The 13,120-nt window shown below is 39.3% G+C and overlaps 1 protein-coding gene across 7 annotated transcripts in view; it reads right to left on the bottom strand.

The window, feature by feature from the left end:
• The window catches only part of TJP1 (tight junction protein 1), a 255,244-nt gene that overhangs the window by 16,466 nt on the left and 225,658 nt on the right, over positions 1–13,120 (bottom strand). For 5 of the 7 annotated variants that reach the window (XM_047862421.1, XM_047862418.1, XM_047862419.1 and 2 more), the window contains 7 exons: positions 9,750–9,832; positions 8,752–8,962; positions 7,879–7,979; positions 4,079–4,429; positions 3,505–3,744; positions 1,984–2,856; positions 1,732–1,829 (listed from right to left, as the gene is read on the bottom strand). In XM_047862421.1, the coding sequence (XP_047718377.1) occupies positions 1,732–1,829; positions 1,984–2,856; positions 3,505–3,744; positions 4,079–4,429; positions 7,879–7,979; positions 8,752–8,962; positions 9,750–9,832 (1,957 nt within the window). The remainder of the gene's footprint in view (positions 1–1,731; positions 1,830–1,983; positions 2,857–3,504; positions 3,745–4,078; positions 4,430–7,878; positions 7,980–8,751; positions 8,963–9,749; positions 9,833–13,120) is intronic. The other 2 variants (XM_047862422.1, XM_047862424.1) reach the window with 1 other exon arrangement.

The raw sequence follows: 13,120 nt of genomic DNA, 5'->3' as shown, positions 1-13,120 counted from the left end.
CATACATGAGCCTACAGTTGGGCAAACTCATCTAACACAAAGTCTATTTTATAATTAAGTTTGAGTACCTCATGTAATTTATCAAATGCTATACTTAAAGTGAGCAAGAGAATGGCTTTAAGGATACAGGGTGGTTTTAAGTGTACTGGCTGTTGACCCCCGTGATCACATGGCTGAAGGGGAGCTGCCGCTAAGCGGCATCAGGAGAGAGTACTGTACCATATATCACTAACCTGGGGGGAAAAAAAATTAAAATTAAAAATTTTGAAAAGGTCTTTTATGATTTCTACTGAATGCATATTGCTTTCACACTCTTGTAAAGTTGAAAAATCCTAAGTCAAACCATTATTAAGTTGAGGACTGTCTGTCTATACATTGTTATGTACACTCTGCTTAAGTGAATTTTAGAAACTTTCCAACAAAAATAAATAGGTTTCACATCAAAAAAGGGCCTAAGCTTTCAGTTATTACATATTTATTTTATGGAAAACAGCTAATGATACTGGCTAAAGAAGACCCAACGGTAGTTTACGTTTTCATGAAAAGCACTAGACATCATTAAAAAGAAAACGTAATGTCAGATAGCAGCTTCTCTTTATTAAAAATACAAATGTAAGCAAATAAAACTCATTAGCTGGGCAGAAAAACTATTCAAACCCAGTCTGTCATTTACTCACAGTATGATGAGGCCACTGTTAAGAGAGCAGCTGGCCAGGTTTCTCTCCTGGCTCCACTAAATCCTAAAAGCTACTCAAAACCCTCAGCCGTAGTGCCTCTCCTAAAAAAAATTTTTTTTATGTTTATTTATCTTTGAGAGACAGAGAGGGAGAGAAGGGGGGGGGTGGTAAAAAGAGAAGGAGACATGGAATCTGAAGCAGGCTCCAGGTGCTGAGCTGTCAGCCCAACGCAGGGCTCGAACCTACAAACCATGAGATGATGACCTGAATTAAAGTTGGATGCTTAACCAACTGAACCACCCAGTCACCCCCCTCAGTGCCTCTCTTTAAAATGGAGGAAAGGGGCGCCTGGGTGGCGCAGTCGGTTAAATGTCCGACTTCAGCCAGGTCACGATCTCGAGGTCCGGGAGTTCGAGCCCCGCGTCAGGCTCTGGGCTGATGGCTCAGAGCCTGGAGCCTGTTTCCGATTCTGTGTCTCCCTCTCTCTCTGCCCCTCCCCCGTTCATGCTCTGTCTCTCTCTGTCCCAAAAATAAAAAATAAAAAACGTTGAAAAAAAAAAAATTTAAAAACAAAAAAAAATAAATAAATAAAATGGAGGAAAGGACCCACACTGCACTGAAGTGCTTAGCACACTGGCATACGAGTATGCTCCCTAAATAATTAATTTTTGTTATTTTAGTGAAACTCTGTTTCCTTACCCCCGAAGACTAAGAGTTTACATGTCTGAAAGCACTTTAAAAACTAAAAAACATAATACAAATGCAGGGCTTTAAAATTTTTATTTTAATTGCTTGCTAGAAGAATATCTCTTTGAAAAACTTGATTACTGAAGGCTAACAAAGATCTGTTACAGAAGGCATTTTCAAGACCTTTATTTTTCTTTCTAGGGCCACTATCTTAATTAGAAAGGCTAGTAGTTTTCGTTTAAGGACAACAATCAAGATCCTCTCCCTTTTCCTTCCTCTCCTCTTCTAACACAGTAAATGGCTTGCTTATTAACTGGGTCAGATTCTTGGTCAGTTCCATACCACAAACACCACCAAGTGTACCCACCTGTACAGTGTTTTGTCATGTTCACTGAATTGATTCTGAGGAGTGGCTTTAGGACCAATGATGGCAGCACCTGGAGGTTTAGATGCTACCTCTGGAGGCTGCAAAAAAGAAGACAAACATGCCCCAGGAACAGATAGTTACACAACAGGTTTCATTTAAGCGGGAGAGGGAGAGCCACGAAGCACTCTGAAGTGCTCCTTCACTGAATGTGCCCACCTGTCCAAGGCAGGAAAAGCATGGTTACATGCTTACCTTAAAACCAGCAGTGTGGTTTTCATCCTTCTTGTTCTCCATCGATGCAGATCTTTTGTTTTCAAACATTTTAACTCTAGTGAGCACAGACTGGGGTTTCATTGCTGGATCTTCTTCCTCTTCAGTCAGAGATGGGGGTGGAGGCAGTGGTTTGGTATTTGAAGGCAGAACTTCTGGCTTATGTTGAGATGTGGGTACTAGAGGAGGGATGACTGCAGCACCATGGAGAGGCTCATAGTGGCCTGCTTTAGAGGTAAATCCTTGTGATGGTACTTGCTCATAACTTCGTGGGTATTGGTCAAAATACTGCTTGGGTTCAGATGCCTTCGGGCCTGCTGAAGAATAGGACTGTGCTTCTGGTCTGTATCTGTTATGCATGTCATATCCAGGAGTTGGCTGCTCTTCATGTCGTAGGGTGGAGGTTCTAGGTGGTTGGTCATAACGTGGTCTGCTGTCATAGGGTAGAGGGGCTGGCTCTTCAAAACGTGGGTAATAGCTTCGTTCTGAGGACTCTTCAGGATGCTGTCTCGAGTCAAGGTCCCGAGGATGCTGATTATCAAAAGAAGGCCGAGGCTGGTAGGGCTGTTTGTCATCGTAATACGACCACTGCTCTTCATATGTAGGAATGCGCTCTTCATAGCGTAGACGATGGTCATAGTTTCGAGAAAACTGGTCTGGGTAGCCAGAGGAGTCGTATCTGTACACGGGCTGTTCAAGGTCTCTACTGGCTTGTTTCTCTACATATGGGGGTTGGGATTCATAGCTCAGATTAGGCTCTTTGTCTGGCCTCTGCCCTGGGTGACCAATGGGTGGCTGTTTTAAAACATGATTCTGTCTCATAATTTCCTCAGGATAGGGATCTTTTCTATACACCTGTATAAAAAAATTCATGTGTAAATACAACGGCTGGTTTTCAATTCTAGTCTACTTTAATACACAAAAATATAATTTAGTATGTGAAAATGGTATGTTCCACCATTTATTATCAAGACAGAAAGAGATTAGTGAGAAAGCTAGTTTAAGTGAAAGCTCAAAATTTATAATGCAGGTATAGGGCTTTTATGTTTTAGCATGTTCTAAATGAAAGTGAGCTAAAGATAATTACTAAATTTAGTAGAAAATTAATACACCGAACTACTGATTCCATTTGATTTGGACAGAGTAAATAAAAATCATAAAGAAAAGTATGGACACCATAATTCATAAAACACAAAATGTTCATGATGGGTCACAGCTACATACTACAAGGAACTCTGGAGGGTACTGAAAACCAAAAAATAAAAGTAATAAAAACATTAGCACAAATCCCAATTAAAAGGCCTATCTCCACATTATCAGTAGTATACCACCGGAAGCCATGCACACTACAAAACTGAAATGATCCATATTGATTGGAAAGCACCATGGTGTGTAAGCCCACAGGAAAAAAAGCAAAAGGAACACTTAAAGGGCAAAGCAAAAATGATCGTGTGCTAGACTGATGGAGAGCAACAAATGAGGGCAACACTGCGGCACAGGTACCTTTGCTGGATCTACATGCGACGACAATGACGGCTCTTGATCTCTTAGCATTATGTGAGCTGCCTCAGTACTTGGTGTTCTTAAAGAATCAGCTTGTGGTGAGTAAGATGTGGAAGGAGCTGGGGTGGGCCCCTCCAGTCTTACATTAGTTAAAGTTACATTATGATTAACGGCAGAGGTTGATGATGCTGGGGTTGTTTCAGGCGAAAGGTAAGGGACTGGAGATGAGGCTTCTGCTTTCTGTGAAGTGTTTAAAATATTTTAAATATAGTGTTTCTGTTTACTTCTAACTTCCCACTTCCATTTATAGGGGTTGGTAGACATACATTTTAAGTGTGCTGAATAACAAAACTATGACCTCATGTCCTCAATTTTTTTTAAAAGAACTTCAGTATACTGCTGTGTAAGACAAACACACAAAGCTTAGAATTAAGTCCGTGGTATTGTCAAATTGAAATTAAAGATCAATTCTTAATCTGAAGAAAGGACAAAATATACTCTTCAACTCAATCACCACATTCTAAGATTTAATAATTCACTTCTAACTACAAAACGTTGAATGCTTGCTGCTTACCTGTTGAGAGGCTGTTTTAAATCCAGGGGAGTCTATTCTATGAATTGGTTGTGGCTGCGCTTGTGGTGAATAAGGAGGATATGTTTGGTTTTCATGATGCATTCCAGAGGAGTCCTCTCTTACAGGCTCAGAGGACCGTGTAATGGCAGACTCCGGTGGAGTCCCAACCTCATCATTAAGAGTTTCATCTAGTTCTTGATCAGTGTAGGCCCCGCCTTCTGTATCTGTGTCTTCATAGTCAGAAGTGTGTCTACTGTCCGTGCTATACATTGAGTATTCACTACCTGGGGCTGACAGGTAGGACAGACGATCATCATGCAAATCAAGGTCATCACTTGTAGCACCATCCGCCTGGGTCAAATAAAAGTAAATCAAAAATTTTATTCAGTAGTTCTTTAAGAGATGGCCTTTATTTTACAAGGGAGATTGAAAAGGGCATTTTTCTTTGGAGAAATCACATCTATTTCTTGAAACTTCTGGCAAGGAAAGGTCAAGAAGATTGTACAAGCACACATGCAGACACACAGAACATCCTTTGAGATCTGAAGGGGCTTGGAAGAATGAAAGGCTGGCTGGCCAGCCAGGACAAAGCTGGACTCCGAGGCTCAGCCCCAGGAGTCCATGAAGAAACTCTGACACCACTCAGGGTTATAAAACCTAATCAACTTAATCGGTCCCTACTTTACTGCCCCAAAGCCAGGGGAAGAGGGAGAATGCTACCAAACCAAGCTGACAGAAACAAGGACACACTGACAGAACAGCGCATGTAAGAGTAACTATGAAAATAAATGCCACAGTTCAAGGTGAGTAAGAGCTTACATACATATACATAGAGAAAACAACTTGTTTAAAAAGTTGGTATTTGGCCCTTTAAGTTTTTATAAAACAAAATGGGAAAGAATCGCCTAAGTGCCGGTTGCCTCATTAAATTAAGAATTGTTGTTTTCATTTTTTTTCATAGATGTAGTGTCCAATGGATGCTGAGGGAGAAATGCAATTCTGTTTCTCTTTGATAAGTAGTTAAGAACTGAGTTGGTTTTTATTAGTCTACTTTACCTTCTGAGTAGACTAGAAAGATAATGAGAAGTACCTGAGGGAAAGGAATCTAAAGAGTTGCATCAACAGGCTGCCATTAGATACTAGTTTGAAATTAGTACCTGGATTAATTAGAACAGTCCCCGAAGAGCTTGCCTGGACATTGTGCCCAGTTAGGCAAGAGAGCTGAATGATCTGGAATCCAGAATTCAGACAATCCTCCTTCCATTGTAGCACAGACTGAAGGAGAAACATAAGGCCTGAGCTGCCTGAATGGGACTTTGCACACAGTCCTATGCCTGGCTCTCTTATGAGCCTGAGCCTGAGTACTGCCTTCCTGATAAGAAAGACTAGGGTATGTCAGGCCTCCTAGGGGCTCTTGTTTTCAACAAAGTACCTGCTGGGCTCAGGGAGTGAGAATCCCAGGGCTCTCTCTATGTTAGAGCAGACTCACCCCCACAGAAATCTCAACGGTGTCTAAACTCCCTAATGGCTGCTACAGAAGAGAAGCCATTTTGCTATCTATTCTAACCTTTAACTCACCAGGGTTCTGTAAGACTCTAACCCATCAGCCAGCCAGGGAAATATTTAAGTTCTTGGGGGAAGAATTAACTTGGAACTCACCAATCCACCTCGCTTTCAGTGCTGTGAAATGCACTAGTGAGCAAGAACCATGGGTTGCTCTGAACCAAGAAATGACATATGCCTACATGTTAAGAAAGCCTCAGGATGACTTTTCTTGGTTTAGTAGGGAACACACAAGACCATGTCAGATCTTGCAAAAAAGATCTCTTCCTAGCAATTAGACCAAAGTAGTACACTCAGGAAAGTCAATGTGAAATGATGTGGTTTTAGTTTAAGAATTTGTCTATTATGATAAAATATACTTGAATAGAAGGGGCAGGAGATCTAGCAAGCTTCATTTACATTATAACAACCTTTTATGATTTACAAAATGCATCCCTCTATACTAGTAACAAATGATCTATTTTTCCTCACATAAAAAGTTGGGGGGAGTGAGACCTGCATTTTAAAACCCAAGCAAGACAGGAAGCACACAATAATACCACAAAAAGAAATTTACACAATATTAAGATTTGTGGATAAAGAAAATCCCTCAGATAGGCAGAGAGCACATTCTGTGTATTTATAAACTAACTTCATTTTGAGAATCACCAATGCAAGCTATTAACCACTCGAGTGGACAAAGGCTGCTGAAAGAATTGTGTTTTTACATATTAGTATGACAGGGACTGCGATCCTTTGTATCAAATGCCACATGAGAGAAAATTAGTAATAGTGTGTTCTTATAAAGTGGTGCAGTAGGTTTTTTCCACCTGGATTTGTCTGTCAAGTGTCCCAGCTGATATATCAGTTATTCAAAGTGGTCTGATGATCTCATATGCACAGTCCATCCCCCAAGTGGTACTGATGAGAAAAACCATGATTCTGACATGAATACAGGTGGGAATAGCAGAGCAGACACTACCTCTAGATGCAAGCACTGTAACATCTCTTCTTGCAGAGGTTTGTGTTTCCTGGACAAAGGGCATGGTGGTCCTAAGCATGCAGCATGCACTGCCAGAGCAGCTGTAGCCATAGCCAGGCAGAGGAAAGTAGAGGCCATGCAGGCGCAAAACACAACAAGAACCAAGCCAACAAGGAAATATAAAACACACACACACAAAAAAAACAACAGAGATATTCTCAATTTTCTCTAGTAACCAAGACATCAATAATATTATACTGAAGGTAAAAGATATTAAAACAAAAGGCTCTTTCAGCTGTATTAACTTGCCAAACAAAATGAACACTTTTTTCCCATCGAAGACTGCTATAAAACCAGAGAGACTGACAATACAATAGATAGTAGCTATTTTAAAGCTGGCCATCTGCAGGGCGCCTAGGTGGCTCAGTTGGTTAAGTGTCCAACTCCTGATTTTGACTCAGATCATGACCTCATGGTTAGAGAGTTCGAACCGCACATCCGGGCTCTGCACTGACATTGCAGAGCCTGCTTGGGATTCTCTTTCTCTCTGCCCCTCCCCTGCTCATGCTCTCTCTCGAAATAAAACTTAAAAAAATAATAAAAAAAAAAAATAGAGCTGGCCATTAGGATGTATATAAAATCAAAATTTGAATCTAAAGATGATGAATTGCTTTGTCCAACATTTCCTAGTATGTTAAAACAATATTAACAGCCGCTAAGTGAAAAAAAAAATCCCTAGGTAAACAAAATAACACATGTTCTTTACTTAAGACTTCTCAAAGCCTTTACCATGCTGGTGGGTCCCACTGCCCCATGTAGGGGGTGTGGTTGCAGATTTCTCATCTATTACTTGCCTTCACAGTGCCTTTTTCTTTCTGACCAAGTCCTAAATCTTGTATGCAGAGGACAACACTCTGGGCAACACTCACCTACCCACCCAACTCTCCTCATTTCCAGAGAAGGAAACTGAAGCCAGGTTCTAAGTCATTCCTCAGACAGGAGCAGAGCTAGAACTCAAACTTACTCTTTTAGTTATCATTTAAGAACTCTCTGAGATGACACCACTGAAGTGGTAATTCAATAGGTAGGGAAATTTCAGAATCTTTTACTATCAAAAACAATTTATAAAAACTTAAAGTCTTTTACTATCAAAAACAAACTCTCCCCAAATTATTCTAATATGTTGATCTAATTAGAAACAATGGTAACTCAAAGGCTTTTCTGATTTGTTATGTCATTTATTGAAAGGGCTCAAAAATAACAGGAAATTTCTTACCTTTCCTTCAGAAACCCATACCAACTGGTTTTGCTGTTGCTGAATGGCTTCTTTCAATGCACCATACCAACCATCATTCATTGAATTTAAGTTAATTGTAGCTGAAAATAAATTAACAACATTGTTTAACGATTAGAATACCGTCAAAAGCCAGAATTCATTCAAATCTGCTTAGAGCTCAATCATCATTTCTTAATTATTTGAAATACAATATTTGAGGACACACATCTTTGAAATTTGTTTTGGTGCTACACATTTAAAAAAAAATTTTTTTTTTTTTAAATTTTTTTAACGTTTTTATTTATTTTTGAGACAGAGAGAGACAGAGCATGAACGGGGAGGGGCAGAGAGAGAGGGAGACACAGAATCAGAAGCAGGCTCCAGGCTCTGAGCCATCAGCCCAGAGCCCGACGCGGGGCTCGAACTCACGGACCGCGAGATCGTGACCCGAGCTGAAGTTGGATGCTTAACCGACTGAGCCACCCAGGCTCCCCCCCAAAAAATTTTTTTTAACATTTATTTCTTTTTGAGAGAGAGAGAGACAGAGGGTGAGAGGAGGAGGGGCAGAGACAGAGGGAGACACAGAATTCAAAGCAGGCTCCAGGCTCTGAGCTGTCAGCACAGAGCTCAACGTGGGGCTCAAACTCATGCACGGTGAGATCATGACCTGAGCTGAAGTCTCATGCTTAACCAACTGAGCCAACAAGGCGGCCCTTTACATTTTCTTTCAATCCAACAGCAGCCGTTAATACTAACAGGAAGCTTTCCAAGGCAAAAGTTATATAGCTTTTGGCATCTAAACAACACAACATTTTTGTCTACATATTGTTGCCTAGACATTTTAAACTAAATGAAGGCCTTTAATATACTCACTTGTAAAAAGATGGTGATTATTTTTACGAAGTTTATGAGACCGTTCATATAACTTCCTGGCACTTTTCCGAGATTCTGGACATAACCTCATCCTCATAGTTTTCACACCTTGCTTAGAATCAGGGTTAAGGAATACTACAATTGGATACCACTGGGCGTAATTCAGACGATCAACTGCATTTGGGGTTACATCTAATAAAGCATGTTTGTCCTGGAGACACAAAGCAAAAAAACAAATAAGGACACAAGCCACAGTTAATTAAGAATCATCACCTTCAAAAAAAGTCACAGCCTAGATTACATTCCAATGGTAATAGACCTTTAACTGGGCTCCAAAATGTCTCCAGAGTATATGTTAGAAAAATCTGTAATCAGAACTTAGTTCAATACAAATTCTAGCCCAAATTTTTTTTAAAAAACTTCTTAACCAGCTCACTTTAAGACAGCCCCAATACTTACAAGTTGACAGCATTATCTATGTTCAGTAAAGTGAAAAGAGTACAAGAATTTAATGTTCCTAACATGACCCTGTCAAGTAACAACATATTCCTTATACATATAAATATCTTTTGATGCATGCAATGCACTTTCTTTTTTTTTTTTTTTTTTTTTTTCAACGTTTATTTATTTTTGGGACAGAGAGAGACAGAGCATGAACGGGGGAGGGGCAGAGAGAGAGGGAGACACAGAATCGGAAACAGGCTCCAGGCTCCGAGCCATCAGCCCAGAGCCCGACACGGGGCTCGAACTCACGCACCGCGAGTAGTGACCTGGCTGAAGTCGGACGCTTAACCGACTGCGCCACCCAGGCGCCCCAATGCACTTTCTTTGAAAGTGGTTACTGGAATGCCTTTCAGTAGAGGTTTAATTTTTTTATAGTATATCAGTAATAATCTTAGAAAAGCTACTTTTCTACTTCCAAATTAACTAAACTTCATCCCACTCAAAACACAACATTCACAGTTAATAATGAAATAGGGCAATTTTTAAGAACTTACCTGATCTATTATTTGCTTTATCGTATGAAGGCGAATAATGCCAGAGCTACGTTGGTCAGTCCCAGCATCTCGTGGTTCACTTTCTATTCATGACGTCAGGACAAAAACAAAACATCAAATTTCTGTTGGTTAGACCAGAGTTTCTCAACTCAACTACTGGGTGCTAATGACATGTTGGGCTCTGCAATACTTAGTTATAGGGGCTGCCCTGTGCACCATGGCCAGTTCAGCAGCATTTCTGGCCTCCTCCTGCTATATGCCTCCGGTCCACACTGGGACCAATAAAAATGTATCCAGGAGTGGCCAATATCCACAATAGATCAGAACTGCCCCTGGCTGAGCACCACTGGGTTAAGATTAATGCTTCCCAACAATTCCGGGATTAGGAGAAGGTAAGTGAGGCGCTTGCCTCAGGAGCAATATTTAAGGGGTACTACAAAAACTCTGCAATCAAGTAATATTTTGCTGCAATATGTTCAAAATATCAAAATTAGTAACCCACAATAAACAGCATACCAAAATTTTAAATAGAACCAGTTAAGTGAAACATGAGTAAATATCTAAGACTGTCACTTGGTCAAGAGAAATGATCAAATATGGCAATTCTTCCCATTGAAAATATGATTTTAAAAAGCGGATTTAAAAATATTGATGAGCTTGCTTCCATTAAAGCCAGGAAAAGAAAATTATAAATTCTGTGTTTGATACAAATATTTAAACTTGAAATAATATGAGTTTTAATACACATATTTTTCATGTTTCCCAAAATTTTTCTAACTATGTCAATGTCCTGGGAAAAAACAGCCATTGAAAAAGATGTAAAAACATGTATGTATGGACCCACATTTTTTCTTTTGCCTTGTGCTTAAAATGGCTTGACACGGCACTACTTCCAAATGTTTTACACATTGTGACATGCAGAGAAAATGGCACTATTTGTATGGCCAACAGAGATAAACTGAGGAGGCCTCTCCTGGGTAGAGCTCCATCTAGCCAAGGGGGACTGACAAAATCAATACCTGGGCAGATCCATCAGCAACAATGCTATATAGCAGACTGGCTGGAGACTTCTGGGTTAGAGATCTTTTCTATAATAGTAGAAGGGGAACCTAGGAGCAGTTGATTTCTAACTGTGAGACAGCCTATGGTTTCATACTAGTAACATATCTCCCTCTACGCATGTACAGTATGTCAAGTGCAGCTTGAGATGGTTACTAACCAAATTATCTCAGAGGTCCAATTTATATCAAGTTCTTCCCTAAAAGGTACAGCAATGTTTGTGACTCTGGTCACATGGAAAGCTTCAAAGACAAAAAGGAACTCTGGTGTTTCAGATCAGACAAAAATCAAGAGATTTGGAAGGACAAAGGTCACAATGAATGATAGGGGGAATGACTCTAGAGAATGAGACTATCATAAGGTAAAAGCTCCATGGACAAAGAGAGCAGAATTTCAAATCTGGTGAACAGAGAATTAGAGAGAGAGATCAACTGGGAGTTTTGGATGGAGAAAAGCTACTAATTCCTTAACTCAAAAGACCTTCATTAGATTCAGAGAGGACACTAACTAAGCTATTTGAATCTCTTTTATAAGAGTCTGGCTATAGTGTAGAGTAAACCCAATTAAATCAATCAATTGCTCCCTAAGGTAGGGCTTTATAAGTCTTCACACTTTTCCTAAATTTAAAAAACCCAAGGTTTGGTTATGGGTGGGGTTACCACTAACTTTTTTTCTTTTTTTAAAAATTGTATTTATTTACTTACTTATTTATTTGAGAGAGAGAGAGAGACAGAGAGACAGAGAGAGAGAGAGAGAGAGAAGCACCCGTGTGCCAGTGAGCAAGGGGCAGAGAGAATCCCACAAGGTGCAGAGAGAGGGAAAGTGCGGAGCCCAGAGTGGGGATTGAGCTCTCCAGAAGCAAGGCTTGAACTCACAAACCAGGAGATCATGACCTGAGCTTAAGTAGGATGTTTAACCAACTAAACCACCCAGGCGCCCCACCACTAAATTCTTTATGTTAAATGTTACCTATAACAATGACCGAAAAAAACCTCTTCTGAAAAAATCAAACTGAATGGGGAATCAGAAATAAACATTTTCTTACTTGCTCAAATTTTATTATTATGTGTCTGCAAATCTTAGTTTCATAAAATATCCTCATTCAACTTTACCAAAAACCAAGTGAAAAGCAATATAATAAGGCAATGCTCTGATCCTTTAAATTAGCACTTATGAAGTTAAAAATATTAACGCAGATCTCATATAGTAGGTAGAAACAACAAAAACAATGGCACAACCCTCTGGAAGGCAATAGGATTATAAACAGCAGTAGCCAGAAAATGTTCATATCCTATGGTTCACTCCTTCCTGTCTTTGAAAATTCTAAGAAAATTACCGTAAATATGGAAAAAGCTATATTCTTGAGTATTTAAATCCTTTGGGAAAGAAGGCAGGGCATAAACAAGCAAATAAAAATATGGACAGATTTCTGTATCCTTTATAACAGTAAAATATAACACTGAAAAAATTATGTAAACAACAGAAGGCTGTTCAACCAAATTTTGGTTGCAGAATGGATAATAAAAAAATATGGTATTATCTATTAAGAAAGAAATCAATAAATAAAACTCCACAAAAGTCTGCTTACAAAGGGTGATAGGGTGGAATAAAATATGACAGGATAAAATTTAGGATGATTATGATGTATGTCAAAACTAATTCTCTAACCTTTCCAAATAGAAAATGATATTTTTGTAATTAGGGGAAAAAAACCAGTTTCAAGTGTTTACATATAGTTTAGAGCAAGCTACAGTGGTCACAACTAAGTCTGTATATTTAAATACCACCATAGCTAAACTAATGAACTAATAAAAGAAATCTGCAAGCAAACTCTGCAAGGCATTTAAAGCACTACATCTTCAATATTTATATTTAACACTAACTTACTATAAATGCCTACAATAATAACTGATCGCTTGAATCATGCTTTCATTACCCTTTTTATATACTTGAGTGTTTCTATTAGCTCAATGACTGAAAGCACTGGATTAAAGCCAGGAAAGGTTGGGTTCAAAGTTGAGTTTTGTGACTCATCAGCTGGGTGACATCAGGAAAGTTTGGAGTAAACAGGTTGTGATGGTCCCTACCACTCTAACGCTCACATTACTTGACTTCAGCATGGATAATGCTGGTAAATGGATACTGACACCCCATTGTAATATTGTCAGGATTTATTAAACAAGATTGTGTGCAATTTTCATATGAAGGCCAGGGCTTCATAAATGGTGATTCTTTTTATTATTAAAGGGAATTGGTATAACAAGAACACAATCACTCAAGTTTCCCTTCAAATTAAATACATGAGGTAAACT

Source organism: Prionailurus viverrinus, chromosome B3 (genome assembly GCF_022837055.1).
Source record: "Prionailurus viverrinus isolate Anna chromosome B3, UM_Priviv_1.0, whole genome shotgun sequence".
NCBI lineage: Eukaryota > Metazoa > Chordata > Mammalia > Carnivora > Felidae > Prionailurus > Prionailurus viverrinus.
This window is presented reverse-complemented; position numbering and strand designations above follow the sequence as displayed.